Genomic DNA, 21,174 nt, shown 5'->3' on the forward strand with positions numbered 1-21,174 from the left:
TAATAGGGTTGATTCACAGTTGGTCTTCTCCAAGGTAATGTGTCTGATGCTGCAGCTCCAGCTCTGATATTGGTATCACTACCACTGCTGGTATAGATTCCTGCTCAAGCTCTAGTGGTTCTTCAAAGTAGGAAGATGGTTTCTAAACCATTCCCTCCAAAACTGGAGCAGTACAACTCTGTATTAGCCAGCTGTTATCGCATAAGAAATTATCCTAAAACTTAGCCGTTTAAAACAACAAAGATTTATTGTATCACACAGTTTCTAAGGAACAGGAATCCAAGAGCAGCTTAGCTGGTTTTCTGGTTATCTCTCATTAGGTGATAGTCACAGTGTCAGCCAGAACTGCAGTCCTCTAAAAGCCTGACTAAGCTGGAGGATCCTCTTCCAAGTTCACTCACATGCCCACGGGCAGGAGGCTTTCAGTTCCTTCCTCTGTGGACCTCTTCACAGGGCTCTCATGACATGGTCCATTGTGGGAGGAGACTGCACAAGAGTGAACATTAGGAGATGAGGAACGCTGGGGACCATCTATATAGGGTACCACCTGTGTACACTCACCACCTTCCCCAGGGTATAAGAGTAGCCTTCAGAGGGCTGTGTCAAGAACAGTTCCAGTGACATGCCGTCTTCAGTAGTGCTGTCTCATGGACCTACCACGATCTCTCCCTTTCCCAGCAATTGACTCATTGTAGAGGCCAAACCACCAGTTTATCTTTCTGCCCTGGGCTGATTTATTGCAGATGCCTCATTGCCTTTCTGGACCACCTGGCACTACTCAGGGTCACCGCAGCCCTCCTCCACGTTTCAGTAGCTGTGAATCTAGTGAGCAGAAGATTGCAGCCTCATTTTCTTCCTTCCCAGAAGACACTTGCTTCCTAGTAGTATTCAAGCACCGTATGTCCATAGTTTCTCTCCACTTCACCAGACACCCAGCTGCATGTTCATGTGATCCAGACTCTGCACATGCTTGCTATATTCTTGTCCCAGTCCCTTCTGTCTCCAGAGAAATATGCCCTACTATGCAGTTTTTGAATTGATGAAGAAGGCTCCTCTAAATCTCTAGGATTCAGTTTTTCCCCCCAAGGGGTGGAGTTCAATCTCTTATGCTATGCACCATGGTATATTGCTCCCCTTAGTGGCAGAAGTATTGGACATTTTAAACAAATGTACAGCTAAAATGATGTGATGTGTTTTACTTTCCATGCTTGTAATTTAAGTCAAATGTCTGTTAAGATCGCTTTGAAATCACTGTCCATTATGAGAGTACTTTGTAGATTTTTTTCTAAAATATTTTGTAATCAACTTGGAAAATTCCCACTGTAACACAAAATAATAATGTGTTAAAAACTAACAGATTGCTTTTTTTACTCAGGATTTAAGGAGTTTTGCACTCGTGATACATAGAATATGATACATATTAAAATACCTGGATAATGCATCACTTAGTGATAACCTTCTGGATGTCTGAAAATTTTTATTTCTTTGGTCTAATGGACTTTAAACTTTTAGGCAGAAAGTAGCTACTGTTTGGTTATCCCCTTACACAATTTCCAATTGTTCACTTAGGTATAAACTCATCTTATTCAGTGATGTTAACTAAAGAAATGGGAACAGACTCTGCTCTCTGTCAGGAATTCCCCTATCAGCTAAATTGACCTAATTTTTAGCATTTCTTAAGTAACTGAGTATCAGGTTGAATTTGATTGAGACTAGTTTTTAAGTTTGGATCTAAAGTAATGCTGGGATTTTTCTAATGCTTGGGAAATTGTGCTTGTTGGATTACTGATTTTGTCTTATTTTGACTTTTTAAAGAAAATATCGTTATTTATTTATTTATTTATGGCTCATCGGGTCTTAGTTGAGGCACGCAGGATCTTCATTGTGGATGCACGATCTTCATTGTGGCATGCAGGATCTTTCGTTGCAGCACGCAGCCTCTTCGTTGTGGTGCATGGGCTTCTCTCTGGTTGTGGTCCGTGGGCTCCAGGGCACATGGGCTCTGTAGTTTGTGGCATGCAGGCTTCTCTCTAGTTGAGGCACTCGGGCTCAGAAGTTGTGGCGCGTGAGCTTAGTTGCCCCGTGGCATGTAGGATCTTAGTTCCCCGACCAGGGATTGAACCCATGTCCCCTGCATTGGAAGGCGAATTCTTTACCACTGGACCACCAGGGAAGTCCCATCTTATTTTGACTTTAAAGAGCCCATGAAGGCTTTGTCTTTTCTCCATCAGGAAAGGTTAATCAAAACTCTCTTAGTATATCTCCACAGCTTGTCTTAAAGAATATTGTGGTGTATTCTTTTCTTGACTGTAGATTTGAATTAAGTTTTTTAGTTCACTTTATATATATATATAATTATGCTTCTACAGGGTTATGATGGCTAGGGGAACAAACTCTTTGGTTTTCCTCACTTGTGAGTATGTATAACCTCAAATTTGATGTTAATGTGGCTTTGCATTCAATTTATGCCAAGGAAGAATAATAAATTGTAGAGTTGGTTGATCCGGTGAGTGTACTAAGAAGTCCATTTATTTGAACATGCAGTCATTAGCTCACCAAAGCTAATCAGGTTTTATACATACTTTGTCAACTGTGCCCAGGAGCCTGCTCTGCCTAGTGAAACATAATTTCAAACTGGCGTAATGGGATGTAGCCTTAGATGCCCTTCTAAACCAGCTTTATAGAGGTCATCCAAAAAGATTCACCTTCCCACTCGGGCTTTTCAGTAATTATAATGTCCATTTGCCAGAGGGTTCAACGGGGCAGATCCTCAGAGCAGAGTAAAAGTTACACAGTTTTAGTAAATGAATACTGCTAGGCTATAATTAGTATATGTCAAACCATAGTTATTAGATAGCTTCAAATATTTGAAATACCTGCCCCTGTCTGCCAACATGTGTTGGTAAATATGTGACAGAAGAATGTACAATTTTCCTCATTATATTACCATGGTGGCATAATACACATAATTTAGTGTATTTAATTGGTTGGTTCTGATCTGAAATACTGATTAACTTCATCTTTGCCTCTATACTGAAAACGGTGCAGTAATTTTGACCTCATGTTTATGTGGCAGTCTTCTCTGTATTACAAAGCCATGGACAGCTTGTTCCTCCATAGATAATTTGAGGCTTATTTTTGCCTCCCAGCTGCATGACAGCCAGAAGGGAAGAAGTGGGTATTTGAATTATATTTGAATTATACTATTATACTAAAGAGATAGAACTGTGAATGACCAACCAATATTAGTACATTTGAACTCATCTAGTTCAAATGTATGGGATTTCTCCACAGCTGTGAAATCTTCCAGATAAAGGTAAAATGAGCACCCTAAATTGTTGAAGCCTAGGACCATAGCTTTGCTTCGCTTGCTTTGAAGAAGCCCAACTTTGGCTGGGGTATCACATTTCACTGAAAATCTGATTTAAACACTGCAGATAGTACTCCCATTTGCAGAAATTTTATCAGTCCTCCATTCTGTTTCAGGATGGTAAACTGAATCATAAATCAAACTTAAATCCTGAAAACTTCTGGTACTGTCAAAAATTAATCAGCTCTGTAGAAGTGATGGTATGACAAACATGAAATACTGAGTGGATGAGTTACAAATGAGGCTTTCACTTAATATTGATGATGTTGATTTCTTTGGAAATAGTTTTGCTTCTTACTCAAATATGATTAAATACCATTGCTTTATAAGTTTATCCAAAACAACATAATGCTATCCTATAGGATGAATATGTACTACTGCTTAAAAGGAGGAAATAGTATGACACTGAGATACAATCTTTGGATCCAGATAGAGCTGTGTTTGACTCCGAGCTCTAACTTCATTTCACTCAGTTTTCTCATTTGTAAAATGGAGCTCATAATATCTACTCCACGGGGTTGTTACAGTGATTAAATGAAAGAATATATGGGTGAAGTACCTGGCTCGTAGTACATTTTCAGTAAGTGATTGCTGTTGTTAAAATGTAATTCTGTGTCTTGCTCACTGACATAGTCTGACCAGTGAGGAGACAAATTAAGGTATATCAACTTACCAAGCTAACCAAGGAAATAAAAACAGAGAGGGGAATTCCCTGCTGGTCCAGTGGTTAGGACTCTGCGCTTCCACTAAAGGGGACATGGGTTTGATCCCTGGTTGGGGAATTAAGATTCTGCATGCCACGTGGTGCAGCCAAAAAAAGAAAAAAATGAGAGAGAATTTCATTATTAACTACATATTTCCTTATTTTGTGTCTTATGTGTAAATCTTATCTTGTTACTAGATGGTGAAGTTCCTAAGGACAGAAACTGAATCTTCTCCTTTCTAGTACTCCACAATGACTAACACACTGCTAAACAACTAGTAGACATTCAGGAAATGTTTGTTGACATGACCTTACTTGGCCATGTCTTATGTCTATATATAACCCTCTTAGGAGAAGAGGATTATGCCCTGCCACATAGGAATCTGAAAGTTTCCTGGTAACTGATATTTTCCAATAAAACCATGGGGAAATGATACCATCTTGAAATCATTTTGCTTTCTAATTGGTTTCTGGGCCCATCTTTAGCCATTTTGTTATTTATGCATTTATAAGTATCATTAACACTGCAGCTGGCATTGAGATAACTTTCTTCTCTCCATTTTTATTTTATTTATTTTTTATTTTTAAATTTATTTTATTTATTTATTTTTGGCTGTGTTGGGTCTTTGTTGCTGCGCACGGGCTTTCTCTAGTTGCAGTTAGCTGGGGCTACCTTCGTTGCGGTGCATGGGCTTCTCATTGTGGTGGCTTCTCTTGTTGCAGAGCACAGGCTCTAGGCATCCGGGCTTCAGGAGTTGTGGCTCGCGGGCTGTAGAGTGCAGGCTCAGTAGTTGTGGCGCACAGACTTAGGTGCTCTGCGGCATGTGGAATCTTCCCCGACCAGGGCTCGAACCTGTGTCCCCTGCATTGGCAGGCGGATTCTTAACCACTGTGCCACCAGGGAAGCCCCTTCTCTCCATTTTTAAATGAAAATCTTAGTTTTCTGATATTACTTAGATTAGCTAGAGGTCCTTTATACTTAACCTTTCCATCTGCATGTTTAAATACACTTCATGATTTTTTAGTAGCTTTATGATAAGTATGCATGTCTAATTGAGGCATCCTATGCTCTATACATTTTTTTCAAGCTCTGGCGTTGTTCTAGCATTTGATTACCATTTTGGGGGAAAGCTGAAAACACTACTCTTCTCTGAAATGCTTAGAGGTCTGAATGTATAACAATATTAAGTACAGATCAAGGAACTGATATGACTTTTACATATGTATAATTGATCAAATTTGTAATAATTAGCTTTTAAGTTTTCTCTGAGTAGCAGGGACATGGATGATCCAGAGAGCACTTATTACTAATACTATTACTCATGAATTTGAATGGGGTTTTAACATTGTTTTTATTCCCACAAGGAAGCTCCTGATCTAGAAGGTATATAAGATGTTATAGCAGCTCTTTTTATCCATGAGGAAATTGAGGCTTAGAGTAGTTGGGTAACTCAGTGGCAGAACTGGAATAAGAACACAAATCTTTTGGGCTTCCCTGGTGGCACAGTGGTTAAGAATCTGCCTGCCAAGCAGGGGACAAGGGTTCAAGCCTTGGTCTGGGAAGATACCACATGCCTCAGAGCAACTAAGGCCATGCGCCACAGCTACTGAGCCTGTGCTCTAGAGCCTGCAAGCCACAACTACTGAGCCCACGTGCCACAACTACTGAAGCCCACGCGCCTAGAGCCCGTGCTCCGCAACAAGAGAAGCCACTGCAATGAGAAGCCTGTGTACTTCAATGGAAGAGTAGTCCCTGCTCGCTGCAACTAGAGAAAGCCCATGCACATCAATGAAGACCCAACACAGCCAAAAATAAATAAATAAAATAGATACATTAAAAAAAAGAACACACAAATCTTTTGTTTCTGACTGATTTTTTAAAATCTTGATGAGGGGGCCTCCCTGGTGGCGCAAGTGGTTGAGAGTCCGCCTGCCGATGCAGGGGATACGGGTTCGTGCCCCGGTCTGGGAGGATCCCATATGCCGCGGAGCGGCTGGGCCCGTGAGCCATGGCCGCTGAGCCTGCGCGTCCGGAGCCTGTGCTCCGCAACGGGGGAGGCCACAACAGTGAGAGGCCCGCATACTGCAAAAAAATAAAATAAAAAATAAAAATAAAATAAAATAAAATCTTGATGAGAGTTATAGTTCAAAATATGGTCCCAGCCATCAGCTATTCTCTGCCATCCAACACAGTTGATCATTCTGCATTCCATGTCAAAGTACTTTCCATTTGACCCCATGAACACTCTTTCTGTTCCCTTCCCAGTTTGAACGCCATGACCCTGTGGATGGGAGGATCACCGAGAGGCAGTTTGGTGGCATGCTGCTGGCCTACAGTGGGGTGCAGTCTAAGAAGTTGACTGCCATGCAGAAGCAGCTCAAGAAGCACTTCAAAGAGGGAAAGGTAGGTATCTTTGCCTAGAGGAAGAAAAGGAACCATGGGAGCATATTGTTATTGCAAAGGCACTAACATAATGAGAGTGAAATAATGACTAATTATGACTGATTTATCTCTGGTACCTGAAAAAAAAAAAAAAAGAGCTGTGAGTGAGGAAGAGGGGAGAGCCCCAAATAACCCCATGTTTTTTGTTCAGACCACGGGTGGCACCATGAACTGAGATTGTGAATTTAAAGAGACAGGCTGGGGCTTCCCTGGTGGCGCAGTGGTTGAGAGTCCGCCTGCTGATGCAGGGGACACAGGTTCGTGCCTCGGACCGGGAAGATCCCACATGCCGCGGAGCGGCTAGGCCCGTGAGCCATGGCCACTGAGCCTGTGCATCCGGAGCCTGTGCTCCGCAATGGGAGAGGCCACAGTGGTGAGAGGCCTGCGTACCACAAAAAAAATAAAAATAAAAAATAAAGAGACAGGCTGGTTTACAGAGGGAGATGAAGTGTTCACTTGTAGATATCTTGAGTTTAAGATGCCTGTGGACTATCCAAGCAGAGATGGTTAGCAGCCAATTGGATATTCAAATCTACTTTAGAGGACTGAGATAGATTTGGGAATCATCAACACACTATTGGAATTAAAACCACAAGAATGGATGAAGTTGCCCAAGGAGGATATTAAACAGAAAAGAACTATGAGCCAAGGGCAAGATCAAGTAGAAGACAAACATTTAAGGAGCTCCAGAATGAAATCTTGAGGAAATGGTTAGAGAAATACCTAGAGGAAGTAGTGAAATCAAAGCCAAGGAAGAAGAGTGTTCATGAACTAAGGGGTCTACAGTGTCATATGGGACTGAAAGGGTCCAGTAAAATGAGATGATAAATACCCATTGGTTTTGGTAAAATGGTGACCTTTGGGAGAGCTGTTTTATTACAATGGTCCAATTGGAAGGCATATTAGAACAACAAGTAAGGAAGTAGAAAAGAAGGAAAGAGGAAGGAAGAACGGAGAGGAAGCTCCAGAAAGAAGAAATAGCATATGTTTAAAACTCTGAGGCAGTGTATTACTCTGCTTAGGCTGCTATAACAGAATACTACGGACTGGGTGGCTTAAACAACAGGAATTTCTTTTCTCACAGTTCTGGAGGCTAGAAGTCCATGATCAATGTGCCAGCAAACTGGGTTTCTAATGAGGGCTCTCTTCCTGTCCTATAGACAGCCACCTTCTTGCTATGCCCTCACATGATCTTAGTGTTTGTGCAGAGAGAGAAAGCATGCTCTCTAATGTGTCTTCTTATAAGGACACTAATCCTATAGGATCAGGGCCCCAGCCTTGTGACCTCATTTAACCTTAATTATTTTCTTAGAGACCCCATCTCCTAATATAGCCACAGTGGGGGTTAAGGCTTCAGTGTGTGAGTTTGGGGGGTGGGGGGGACACAAACATTCAGTCCATAACAAGGAGGAAAGATGAATCTGGCATGTGTGAGGAACTAAAAGGGGACTATTGTGGTTGGAGCATACTAACAAAGAGGATAATGGTCTGAGGTGAGGTCTGAGAGGGAGATGGGGGCAAGAACATGCAGGACCTTGTAGGTGTGGAACAAGTTGGGATTCTATTCATAGTGCAAAGAGGAGCTATTAAAGGGTTGTAATCAGTGAAATGGCATGGCTATGTGTATGTTTAAAGAGATGACTCTGGTTGCTTTATGAAGAGTAGTTTGGAAAGGAGCAAGCGTAGAAGCAAAAAGATTGAGAATAAGATTATTAGAGATTTCAGGAGATGATTGGGCCTTTTTTGAGCAGCATTGAGATTAGAGACCATGGATTTATGATGACACTTGTCAACACTGCTCTGTGACACCCTTCAGAGCTGTACCTCGTACAAGAAGAGGCAGATGGTAGAATTGAGTCAGCATCTGGGGCTTTCCAGGGAGTGGGATGAACAAACTGAACCAGAAACTAGTAAAGAGGCCAGATCTCTTAAAGATCTCACACACACACACACACACACACACACACACAGAGAGAGAGAGAGAGAGAGAGAGAGAGAGAGGGAGAGAGCAATGCAAGGGCTAGAACCCAGATCTCATTCTCAATTCAATACCCTTTCTACCTGACAACAGTTACCATTTGGCCAAGACTGGGAAACTGACCTGGCACTAAACATGTTCCATGAGGGATTGCCAAGGTAGTGTGGTGTGGTAGACATGGAACTAGAAGATGAGTTCAAGTCCTGCCTCAGAGATTTCTGTGGACGTTAGACAAATCACTTAACATTCCTGGCCTCATGAATTGAAGAGCCTTATCCTAGGGCTTCCCTGGTGGCGCAGTGGTTGAGAGTCTGCCTGTCGATGCAGGGGACACGGGTTCGTGCCCTGGTCCGGGAGATCCCACATGCTGCGGAGCGGCGGGGCCCGTGAGCCATGGCCGCTGAGCCTGCGCATCCGGAGCCTGTGCTCCACAATGGGAGAGGCCACAACAGTGAGAGGCCCGCGTACCGCAAAAAAAAGAAAAAAAAAAAAAAAAGAGCCTTATCCTAGATGCAGACTCTAAGCTTTAAAGACTCAGTAACTGAAAATAAGAAATAGGATTGCTAGTGCTTGTCTCAGTTTTCTTAGTTATTAGTCTTAGTGCATGAAATCTTGCATGAATAGCATCGCCCCAAGTTGGTGGAAAACAATTCTTATCAGCTAGACTTTTTCCTCCTTGTCTTGGATGTTGAAAAGCTGAACAGACCTCTGAACAGGCTGAGGACTGCAACTGAGAACAGGCTGGATTCTGAGAAAAAGTGTCAGCTTCTCTGAGTTCAGTCCAGCCCAAGGTGTTCCCTTGGCTATGGAGGAAGAGTCATTAACAGAAAGTGACAGAGGACAATGCTTTTCTCCCAGAGAGAACTCCTACACTACCTAGTACCCAGCTCATATCTGTTGGAAATTGTAATTCAGAAAATTAGTTGCAAATACAGGTGGATTTTATAGGGAACACTCCTTTCTTTTGACCAGACCTATTTTTAAAGTTTAGTCCAGGCATTGATTTGACCTTAAAATAATTATCTATCATGATAGGCTAATTCATGTTTTGTTGTGAATTTATATTTAAAAGCAATAAATTGGGTGTTGAAGACATCTCCCTTAAAGGAATAAAGTATTTTAGCTTTGGCAGGAGTTAATTTAGGACCTGAAGACCTTGCAAAAGAGCCCTGAAATGAAAGGACAGATTTTGTCAGGTGATGAAAATCTGGGGTGCTAAATTATTTCTGGCCCAGAATTTCTAGCCTGCCTTAGCAGGGAGATTGAGATTGATTGTACTCTCATGTTGATTAAATAGTTTGTGAACATAGCAGTTAACTAAAATGAGAGTTAATGAAGGGCCTTTGCTCCTAAGGTTACCAACCCATCTCTCTGGGACCATTTCCCATTATAGGGGGATCACTGTCTGCTTCCTAATTGCTTCTTTTGTTCCACTTTGGATTTGTTAACATGAAAATGTGTTTTCATTTGGCACATGTTAATCATTTTCTGTGTGGAGTTCTGTACAAAATATGAAACCAGACCTAAAAGATTGAAGGTCCTAGTGGTGGTATTAAATAACTATTTGTGTATTACTTTATGACCATACAGTGCTTCACAGCCATTTTTCTTTTTTGTGTTTCTAACCGCTTTGTTAGATCTCATTTTGCCTTTGAAAATATATAGAGAGAGAAAGAGAAATTAATGATCCACCCAGAGTCTGGACTAATAAAATCCAGGGCTTCCTATTACAGATCTTGTCCCTTCTCTAGCAAAATTCTATTTCTTCTAACCATACTCTTCCTGTAAGGCAGTGCTTTAGACCTGGTCTCCCAGTAGGCTCGCTTGGGGAATTTTTCACAAATGTGGTGTTGGGACCCTCTTCAAAGTAACTACATCAGAAGCTCAGTGGGTGAGTTCAGGCATCAGTAGTTCTTAAAAGTCTCCCCAGGTGATTCTAATGTGCAGTTAGGCTTGCGAGCCACTGCTCTGGAAAGGCCTGCTCCATCAGCGTCTCTAGTTTTTTTTGTTTTGTTTTGTTTTTTGTTTTTTGGGTTTTTTTGTGTGTGGTACGTGGGCCTCTCACTGTTGTGGCCTCTCCCGTTGCGGAGCACAGGTTCCGGACGCGCAGGCTCAGCGGCCATGGCTCACGGGCCCAGCCGCTCCGTGACATGTGGGATCTTCCCGGACCGGGGCACGAACCCATGTCCCCTGCATTGGCAGGCGGACTCACAACCACTGCGCCACCAGGGAAGCCCGCGTCTCTAGTTTTGTTCCTTAGTAATAGCTGGAAGAATTGGGGAACCTGCCATGCCTGGAAAAATTACTCTATTCATGCTCTGAGTAACTGCCATGTTTCTTACTTAACAAAGACAGATTTTTCTTCTCTTTCTTTCTTTTTTTGCTTTATGGGAAACATGTTTTGTTTTTGCTTTGTTTTAAAGTTCAGTCCCTATCCACTATCAGATTGTCCCCATTCCCCTCAATATCTTTTTTTTCTGTGACTTTTTCTTCTAGGTCAAATCTGACTCAACTTTAACTTTTTTTACTTTCCATCTTCCAAATTACCTTCTCCTCATTAAAAGAAAGAGAGTTTTCTGAGACTTCGTAAGTGTAATTCACAGTGGTGGTTCTCTATGGTTAAGAGTGCAGAAACTGCAAACTTTAATAATTTAGCAAATCCACTGAAGGATGAATTGAAAATGACAGTTCAGTGGCAGACATTGCTATATTCAAGACACAAAGCCAGGTGCTGTGAGAAAGATAAAAGATAAAACCATCACCTATCTGTAATAGTTTAGTAAAAAATAGATGTATGCAAAGAACTATATAATTTCATATTCAGTATTTATTGAGCACCCACCATGTGCCAGGCATTCTTCTAAATATTGGGAATACAGGAATGAGCAAAACCAAGTCTCTGCCCTCAAGTGGAGGGAGACAGATAATAAATAATTATGGTACAAGACAACTCACTCAACTTTGAGCCTCTTGAGAGCACTGTCTTACTTATCTTTGCCATCCTCTATACGATGTTTCATAGGCAAATGTTTGTCAAATGCATTGATGAATGTATATTAAATACCCTAATAAAGATAATGAGTTCTTTTGGGAGCACCAATGAGAAAGATTAGAACCAGCTGAAGAGACTGAGTAAGAATTCTTGTACCTTGGAGGAGGTACAATTTGAACTTTGCCTGAAAGGCAGAGTAGGATTTTGACAAACAGAGGTTATAAAGGTATTTGCTTTTGCTATGTGTTTCCTCTTACAGCCCTATCCTCAACAGTCTTTGTGTATAGCATTGCTTATTAATCTTGCTACTAGCCATTAAGTAGGGTTAGTATTTATCAAACAAGTTTAATAAAACTATTAGATTATTAACTTTTCATGTTTTCTGTGGATAATATTCATGTGGGCTCCCCTGTTCACATATTCTCACAGATATTTGAGAGGTGAACCACATTGTGGTCTGCAGAGGATATCAGATTCTAGAAACATTGCTGGCAGAGCCCTTGAAAAACTCTAACTCCAATTATTGGGTGCCCACCAAAGCCACTATGTAAGCACCCGAGGTGTGACCCTTAAACTAAAAAAAGATTAGAACTCTACTGATTTGCTTTGTTTTACTGATTAGCTTTGAAACCTTTACTTCCCCCAAAGGGGTACTAAACTGTGAATTCCTATTAAGAGATTTAATTTTATATATTTTTCCCCCTGTTTTATTTTTGGTTTTCCCCACACACAATTAGTTTCATATACCTCAACCTTTTTCCTATTTCCTATCCCTCAAGGCCCTACACATACCAGAGAAGAGAGTGTATTTCAGAACATAACTGAGTAAATTCACTGCCACTGGCTCTGTAGTAATGAGCCTGCCAGCTTACTAAGGACTTTGCCCTACTATTTACTGAGTACTTTTTATGTACTAGGCATTTTACTTATCTTCTCCCTAATTATCACATCCTGCTTGGTGGATAGAATCCCCATTTTTGAGATGAAACATACTTTTTCTGAGCCTTAGTTATTTGTCTGAGATCACACAGCGTCTTAAGAGGTGGCACTAGGATTCAAAGCCAGGACTGTCTCATTCCAGAGTCCATAATCTTACTACTAATGAACCTGTTTATTGTCACTGTTTATTCTCCATGATTTGAATAAGCAGAAAGGTTTAGAGGAAGCAAGAGAAACAGTGTTGCTATACTCTAACCTATAGATTCTTAGTGAGATAGCTAGAAAGGTAAATTATGGAATCAGATTGTAGAGGACCTTGTATACTGAGCTAAAAAGTTTGCGGTCTTTCCAGTTGACAGTGGGTGTCACTGATATTTTGTCAGCAGGAGGAATGAACATATGAAGAAAGTGATGTTTCAGGACTATTAGGTTCTTATAGAAATGTAAGTAATGGAAATGGTGTAATTTCCCTCTGCTGCCAGACACCAACCAGTTGAAGAAAAGTCTGGGCTTTGCAATGGGGAAATGCTTTATTGGAACAAAACAAGTACAGAAACATCTCTGAAAAGGTACCCAAGAAATTGGTGACAGTGACATGTAGGGAGGGAGACTGGATGACAGGGGAAAGGAAGAATTACTTGGTACTGTGTACCATTTTGTACCATATCCATATATTACCTGGTGTAAAAATAATTTAAATGCTTTTTAAAAGTAAGCAGAAAATGGAGCAGGTGAGAGATTAGATTGGTGAGAAACATAGCATATAAGAAGAAGGAAGGAGACTTATTTTTTTAATGGGCCACAGAGGGAGCTCAGGCAATTAGATTGATTCTTGGCAGATGGATTTGCTATGACCAATTAAAAGACAAGGCAAGGAATCATCATTACAATGTGTTTGTACTACCTATGGCCTGTCAGCACTAGATATCTGGCTTTAGAGCTGACTCCAGAGGAAGCCAAATTTTCCTTCCCCCTCTTCTCATTCTACTATAACTGCTTTTTTTTAAAACAGTTTTATTGAGGTATAATCTGTATATCATGAAGTATGTATAAATTATTTTAAGTGTACAATTCACCAATTTACCCATCAATGATTTTTAGTAAATTTATAGAGTTAGGCAATCATCACTGCAATCTAGTTTTAGAAGATTTCCATCACCCCAAAAAGATCCCTCATGCTAGTTTGCAGTCAATCCCCGTTTCCGCCATAGCCTTACACGACCATAAATCTTCCTCTGTCTATAGATTTCCCTTTTCTGGAAATTTCATATAAATGCATTCATATAATAATGTAGTCATTTACACTAGCTTGTTATGTTAATCACTTTGATGTTTGGGTTCCATAAAGTTAAGCGAAAAAAACCTTCTTGACCGTATTTCCACATGTGATTCTCTACTTAAACATAACAAAAACGTTCTGTTTTATAACAAATTGTGATGGGCGATGAAAAGTGGATACTGTACAATAATGTGGAATGAAAGAGATCATGGGGTAAGCTAAATGAACCACCACCAACCACACCAAAGGCGGTCTTCATCCAAAGAAGGTGATGTTATATATGGTGGGATTGGAAGGGAGTCCTCTATTATGAGCTCCTTCCAGAAAAGCAAATGATTAATTACAACAAGTGCTGCTCCCAATTAGAACAACTGAAAGCAGCACTCGATGAAAAGCATCCAGAATTAGTCAACAGAAAACACATAATCTTCCATCAGGATAACTCAAGACCGCATGTTCCTTTGATGACCAGGCAAAAACTGTTACAGTTTGGCTGGGAAGTTCCATTTCATCTGCTGTATTCACCAGACATTGCACCTTTGGATTTCCATTTATTCAGATCTTAATGGAAAAAATTTCAATTCCCTGGAAGACTATAAAAGGCACCTGGAACAGTTCTTTGCTCAAAAAGATAAAAAGTTTCGGGAAGGGACTTCCCTGGTGGTGCAGTGGTTAAGAATCCGCCTGCCAATGCAGGGGACACGGGTTCAGTCCCTGGTCTGGGAAGATCCTACATGACACAGAGCAGCTAAGCCTGTGCTCCACAACTACTGAGCCTGCGCTCTAGAGCCCACGAGCCACAACTACTGAGCCCACATGCCACAACTACTGAAGCCCATGCGCTCTTGAGCCAGTGTACTGCAACTACTGAAGCCCACGCACCTAGAGCCCGTGCTCCGCAACAAGAGGAGCCACTGCAATGAGAAGCCCGCGCACTGCAACGAAGAGTAGCCCCCACTCACCGCAACTAGAGAAAGCCCACGCGCAGCAATGAAGACTGAATGCAGACCAAAAAAAAAAAGTTTTGGGCAGATGGAATTATGAAGTTGCCTGAAAAATGGCAGAAGGTAGTGGAACAAAATGGTGAATATGTTGTTCAATAAAGTTTGTGGTGAAAATGAAAAATGTGTCTTTTATTTGTACTTGAAAACCGAAGGCACTTTTTGGCCAACCCAATAATAAGTATGTAGTGGTATCTCATTGTCATTTTAATTTGCATTTCCGTAATGAATGATGATCCAGAGCATTGTTTCATGTACTTACTAGCCATTCATATATCTTGCTTGGAAGATGTCTATTCAAATCTTTTTTTTAATTGGGTTATTATTATGATCTCCTTGAGTTGTAAGAGTTCTTTATATAATTCTGGATACAAATCCTTTATCAGATATATGATTTTAAAATATTTTCTCCCAGTCTGTGACTTGTCTATTTTCTCAGTATTTTGAAGTACAAAGTTTTTAATCTTGATGAAATCTAATTCATCAATTTTTTTTCTTTTATGGATTGTGCATTTGGTGTCATATCTAAAAACTCTTTGCCTTACCCAAGGTCATGAAGATTTTGTTTTCTCCTAAACATTTTATCAGTTGCTTTTAGTTTTGAAAGGCAATTCTATTTGCTTGTTTAACAACTTCTCTAATGTTAAATTCATTTTTAAACAACATAAAGAAGTACTTCTATTGTCAAAGTACTGTTAATTTTATCTTCTTTTTTTAGTCATTTAGAGCCCAGTCTTATATATGTTCTTCTTTCCAAGGATAGATAGATAACTGGTTTGTTGAACAGTTAATCACAGAATAAAATAACTCCTGCTTCTTCCACTTCCCCATAGTATGTCAAAAAAAAAAAAATCCCTTTAATGCCAAGCCTCAGAGAAGGATATTTCCTTTTCACTACTATGTCTGCAGTTCAAGTCACCTGACAATAGATTGTGCTTAAACTGTAGCCTTCTAAGTCTGAGCATCTCAACTTGCAAAAAGCCTATCTTTGCACTTTCTATCCACGAACCTCATGCTATAGTCTTATTCTAGCTTTATTCTAATAGACTTCTGGATTTTTTACTAAGGTAATTACCAAGGAATAAGAATTTTGTGAATGGCATCATCTTTCCTTTAAGGAGGCCCATGTCCAATGCAATTTTATTTTCCTCACTGTTCCTGGCATAGTGCTTGATAAATATTTTTTATTATATCTATGTAATAAAAGGCAAAATGTTACACATTTTTATTTAATAATGGCATAGTATGAGTTGTATTCCACTGTTTTTCTAAATCATCAAATGAATAACCACTCAGTTTAGATTCTTCTATCTGTTCTCAAATAATTCTCAACATAAGCACTGTGGTCTTGAGCATTTGATGTTTCACAATAAATTAACTAACATACATCAGAGGTTGTTTATCAGAGTGGGAGGCAATTCCTTTACCATGCCCTTTCTGTTTTAGGAATTTTATGTCAACCTTTTAGCCTTAAAAACCCTTTCATAAACTCAGACCCCTATCCTTACCTCGCCTGTGGAAATTCACACCCTAATAAAAAAAATAGAAAAGCTTTAGCATGTCTTTTTTAAAATTGTGGTAAAATATACATAACAAAATTTACCATTTTAACCATTTTTAAATGGTTTAGTAGCAGTAAGTACATTCACACTGCTGTGCAAAGAATACCACCACCATTCATCCCCAGAACTTTTTTCATCTTCCCAAACTGAAACTCCATACCCATTAAACAATAATTCCCCATTATCCCCTGCCGCCCACCCCTAGAAACCACCATTCTACTCTCTGTCTGTATGAATTTAACTGCTCTAGGTACCTCGTATAAGTGGAATCATACAGCATTTGTCCTTCTGTGACTGGATTATTTCCCTTGGCATAATGTCTTCAAGCTTCATCCTTGTTGTAGCATGTATCAGAATGTCTTTCCTTTTAAAGGCTGAATACTATTCCATTATATGTGTACACCACATTCTGTTTATCCATTCATATATCAGTGGACACTTGGGTTGTTCCCACCTCTGCACATCTTTTGATAAAGAGGAAGAGAAGATGGTATTAGTGTATCCATCCACAAGTAGGTGATATTGTAAAACCTGTGCTTCTGATCCAGTGGAATTCTTCCCTCTTATAATGTTGTTTCTAGCCTAGTGCTTACATTAGATAGCATACTATGACATTTGTACAAGGAATGAACCCTACCTCTGAGAGTGACCTTAAGAGAATGACCTCAAGTTGGAGCAGAATTATTTAATATAGGCCTTTTTCACTGCCAAAAGTTATGGAGCTTGGTATATAGTAGTTGCTCCATAAATGTTTGAATGAATGCTTAAATACAGATGGAGAACCATTCGTAATTGCCAAAAACAGGAAATAGCCCAAATAGAATAGAGAGTCACACGATGGAATACTTACAGCAATAAAAATGAATGAACTACAGATATACACAAAAACATTGAAAAATCTTAAAGAGAGAATCCATATATAATAGAATACATACTGCATGGTTCCATTTATAAAATTAAACAGACATACTTAAATTCCTTAAACATATGTCTAAGGATGCATAAATAGATAGTAAAGCTATTTTTTATGAAAAGCAAGGAAATGAATATCCTAAAAGTTGCAGTAGTTATCACTGGGAGAAGAGGCTCATAACTGGGAAGGGTCACGTTGGGGAAGAGAGGGAGATTTCTGGGATGCTGATAATTATCTGTTTCTTGACCTGAATCGAGATTTTATGGGTGTTCATTTTACAACAGTTTGTTTTATGTGCCTTTCTATATGGTCATCATATTCCACAATTTAAAAAATTTTAAGTTCTATGATTCTAAGGAGAAAAACTAAAAAGATCATGTGACATAATCATACACAGAGTATTTTAGCTTTTAGTTTGATTGATGAAATGAGAAAGATGCCATTGGCCAGTTTGGAGAGTACCAGGAATGTGCTATAGATTGTCTGTGTTAAGGTTTCCTTTTTACTGAGTTACCGATGTGGATTCCTGGGCTCTGTAGTTTGGGGAAATGGAGATCGGAAGAGGATCAGTACTGAGTAGAAGCCCGTCAACATCTGCAGTCCATAAAAGGACCTGATGCTTCATTAGAAGGCATTAACCTCAGTGTCTCCCCAGTGTTACTCACTTCTTAGAGATTGTATTCATTTCCATCATAGCATGATGTGTGAGAAATGGGAAACAGGCATATAGGACAAATCTTCCTCCCTCTAATCCCTGTTTATCCAACTACTCTCTTGAGCCATCATAGAAAGTAGCATCAAAGATCAGCAAATCTTTGACCAGCTTTTGAAAAGAATTTCCTCATTCACAGACTTCCATCAGACTAAAGTTACATGGCAAATTGCTTCATTAGTAGCTTTTAAATTGAGATAATGAACAACTTTCCCAGTTGCTTGCATTCTGCTAAATGCTGAAACCGTTCCCATGTATATTACTGACTTTGGTGGTTCTTCAGTTAGCTTAAGCCTCAAAAAGCTTGACTGGCCTATGAGTAGATTATTAAAATGAAAGTCCTGATGGGTCTTACTTGTTATGATGTATAACAGATCAAGTGGCTACAGCTCAGTTAGGAAGTGTCACAACAGATATTGTGACTAATTGGAGGGTATAGTTAGAAATATTTTCTTTAAAGATATCCAGCCATAACTTTAAACAGCTTCATGTCAAATTTTACATATAAGGGGAAAGCAATTAGCCAACGTGCATTTCTCAGGGTAAAATACCAGAGTTTTGTTCCCCTGTTGTGTACAAACTCGACATTCCTTGACTAATTTGTTGTCTCTGTTCTAGACATAGCATAAATTTCTGATTTATAAGCATGAATAACTGCCTAGTTTTCTGCATTTTTATGCTGCTTTTTGTACAGGTTCCTGCCTTACTTAACCGTCTTTCTTATTTCAGGGTCTGACATTTCAGGAAGTGGAGAACTTCTTTACTTTCTTAAAGAACATTAATGATGTAGACACTGCATTGAGCTTTTACCATATGGCTGGTGCATCTCTTGATAAAGGTAATGAAACCCAAAATTTTTTTCTTGACGCTATAAACACTGAATCTGTAATCCATTAGGTGACTACCCATCCTTAACAGTAATACGTGAATTTTTCTTGACATTGTTTTTTGATTTGTTTTGTTGACACTGTATGAGCCTTGCATTTCACCCTGAGAGGCCAAATTCAGCAAATATATTGTCTTGTGCTAAAGGCTATATAGTCAAGGCAGATTCCCATCTTTAAATGATTAGTCTTTGAAACAGGCATCTAAGCTGAGGCACAGTGAATGAAATTCAGACATTCTCTCTTTAGAGCCAGAGTTATGACATATATAATGTGAAGCTAAAGTTGCTGTTCATTTTAATTCATTCTTTGTTGAGAAGGAATGGTTTGGTTTGTTTTTCATGTTAAAGTTTTTGTGTTTTTCTTTAAAAGATAAAATCATGATTCTGAAAATAGCACCCCCTATTGGCTTACTTCATACAAATTCAGTTCCAGTTTGTACAGTGTGAGAGAGCAGAGGAATTGAAAACAGTTTTTTCCCCAATATTTTATTATGAAAAATTTCAAACATACATAACAGTTGAAATAATTATTCAGAGAACATCCATATATCCACCTCAATGAATATTTTGCTATATTTCCCTGGTAGAATATCTCTGCATATATTTATCCTTCTGATTATCAATCTCTTTTAATTTTTGACACATTCAAAGTTAAGTTAGAGACATAAGTACTTCACTCCCGAATACTTCAGCATGAATATTAACTGAAGTTCAGTAGTTTTTTACAGTTCCCTTGTGCCCTTTCACAGTCAATTTCTGCCCCTGGTTATCACGAGGCAATCTTAATTCTGTGTATTTTTCCACCATAGATTAATTTTGTTTGTTCTAGAACTTCACATAAATGGAATTATACAATGTACACTCTTTCTAAAGCTTCTCTCAGCGTGTGCTTGAGATCCACCCATGCTGTTGCATGTACAGTAGTTTGTTCCTTATTTATGAATAGTAACCCGTTGTATGAATACACCACAATTTGTTTGTCCACTCTTCTGTTGGACACCTTGGCTGTTTCTAGTTATTGGCTATCTTGAATCAAGCCACTATGAATATTCTTGTGTTAGTCTTTTTGAGGACATGTATTTTCATTTTTCTTGGATAAATACCTAGGAGTAAATTGCTGTGTCTAGAGAAATGTATTTCGTTTATAAAAAAAACTTTCAGACCCTTTTTCATAGTGTATCTTTTTTATACTCCCACTAACAATGTACAGCGGTTCAAGTGGTTCCACATTCTTGTCAACAGTTGGTGGTATCAGTCTTTTTTAATTTTTGTGATTCTGGAATGTATATAAAGGTATCTCATGTTTGTTTGGTTTTTTTAATATTTATTTTTTTGTTTTATTTTTGGCTGTGTCGGGTCTTTGTTGCAGCACGTGGGATCTTTGTTGTGGCATGCAGGATCTTTTGTTGTGGCACGCGGGCTCTTCATTGAGGTGTGCGGGCTTCCCTCTCTAGTTGTGGCACCCAGGCTCAGTAGTTGCAGCATGCAGGCTCAGTATTTGCAGCGTGAAGACTCTCTGGTTGTGGCGCAAAGGCTCCAGAGTGCGTGGGCTCTGTAGTTGTGGCACACGGGCTCCAGAGCATGTGAGCTCTGGAGTTGCGGCACTCAGGCTCTCTAGTTGTGGCTTGCATGCTCGGTAGCTGCAGCGCGTGGGCTTAGTTGCACTGTGGCGTATGGGATCTTAGTTCCCCAACCAGGGATCGAACCCATGTCCCCTGCATTGGAAGGCAGATTCTTAACCACTGGACAACCAGGGAAGTCCCCTTATTGTGTTATTAATTTGTACTTCCCTGATGACCTCTGCTATTGAGCAACTTTTTGTGTTCTCATCATTCAGATATCTTCTTTGGTAAAGTGTCTGTTCAAATCTTTTACCCATTTTTATAAGTTTGCTTTTCTTATTCAATTGTGGAAGTTCTTGATATATTTTAATATAAGTCCTATATCAGATATATATTTTGTGAATAGCTTCCTAGTCTGTGGCTTGCCTATTCATTTTCTTAATGGGGTCTTTTTTTTTTTTTTTACATCTTTATTGGAGTATAATTGCTTTACGATGGTGTATTAGTTTCTGCTTTATAACAAAGTGAATTAGCTATACATATACATATATCCCCATATCTCCTCCCTCTTGCGTCTCCCTCCCACCCTCCCTATCCCACCCATCTAGGTGGTCACAAAGCACCGAGCTGATCTCCCAGTGCTATGTGACTGCTTTCCACTAGCTATCTATTTTACATTTGGTAGTGTATATATGTCCATGCCACTCTCTCACTTCGTCCCAGCTTACCCTTCCCCCTCCCCGTGTCCTCAAGTCCATTGTCTATGTCTGCGTCTTTATTCCTGTCCTGCCCCTAGGTTCTTCAGAATCTTTTTTTTTTTTAGATTCCATATAC

At 39.6% G+C, this 21,174-nt stretch overlaps 1 protein-coding gene across 2 annotated transcripts in view; it reads left to right on the forward strand.

The window, feature by feature from the left end:
- MICU1 (mitochondrial calcium uptake 1) overlaps window positions 1-21,174 on the forward strand; it is a 212,693-nt gene that overhangs the window by 155,568 nt on the left and 35,951 nt on the right. For both annotated transcript variants that reach the window (XM_060092032.1, XM_060092026.1), the window contains 2 exons: window positions 6,340-6,477; window positions 18,622-18,730. In XM_060092032.1, coding sequence (XP_059948015.1) covers window positions 6,340-6,477; window positions 18,622-18,730 — 247 coding nt within the window. The remainder of the gene's footprint in view (window positions 1-6,339; window positions 6,478-18,621; window positions 18,731-21,174) is intronic.

This window comes from Mesoplodon densirostris, chromosome 1 (assembly GCF_025265405.1).
Source record: "Mesoplodon densirostris isolate mMesDen1 chromosome 1, mMesDen1 primary haplotype, whole genome shotgun sequence".
Lineage (NCBI taxonomy): Eukaryota > Metazoa > Chordata > Mammalia > Artiodactyla > Ziphiidae > Mesoplodon > Mesoplodon densirostris.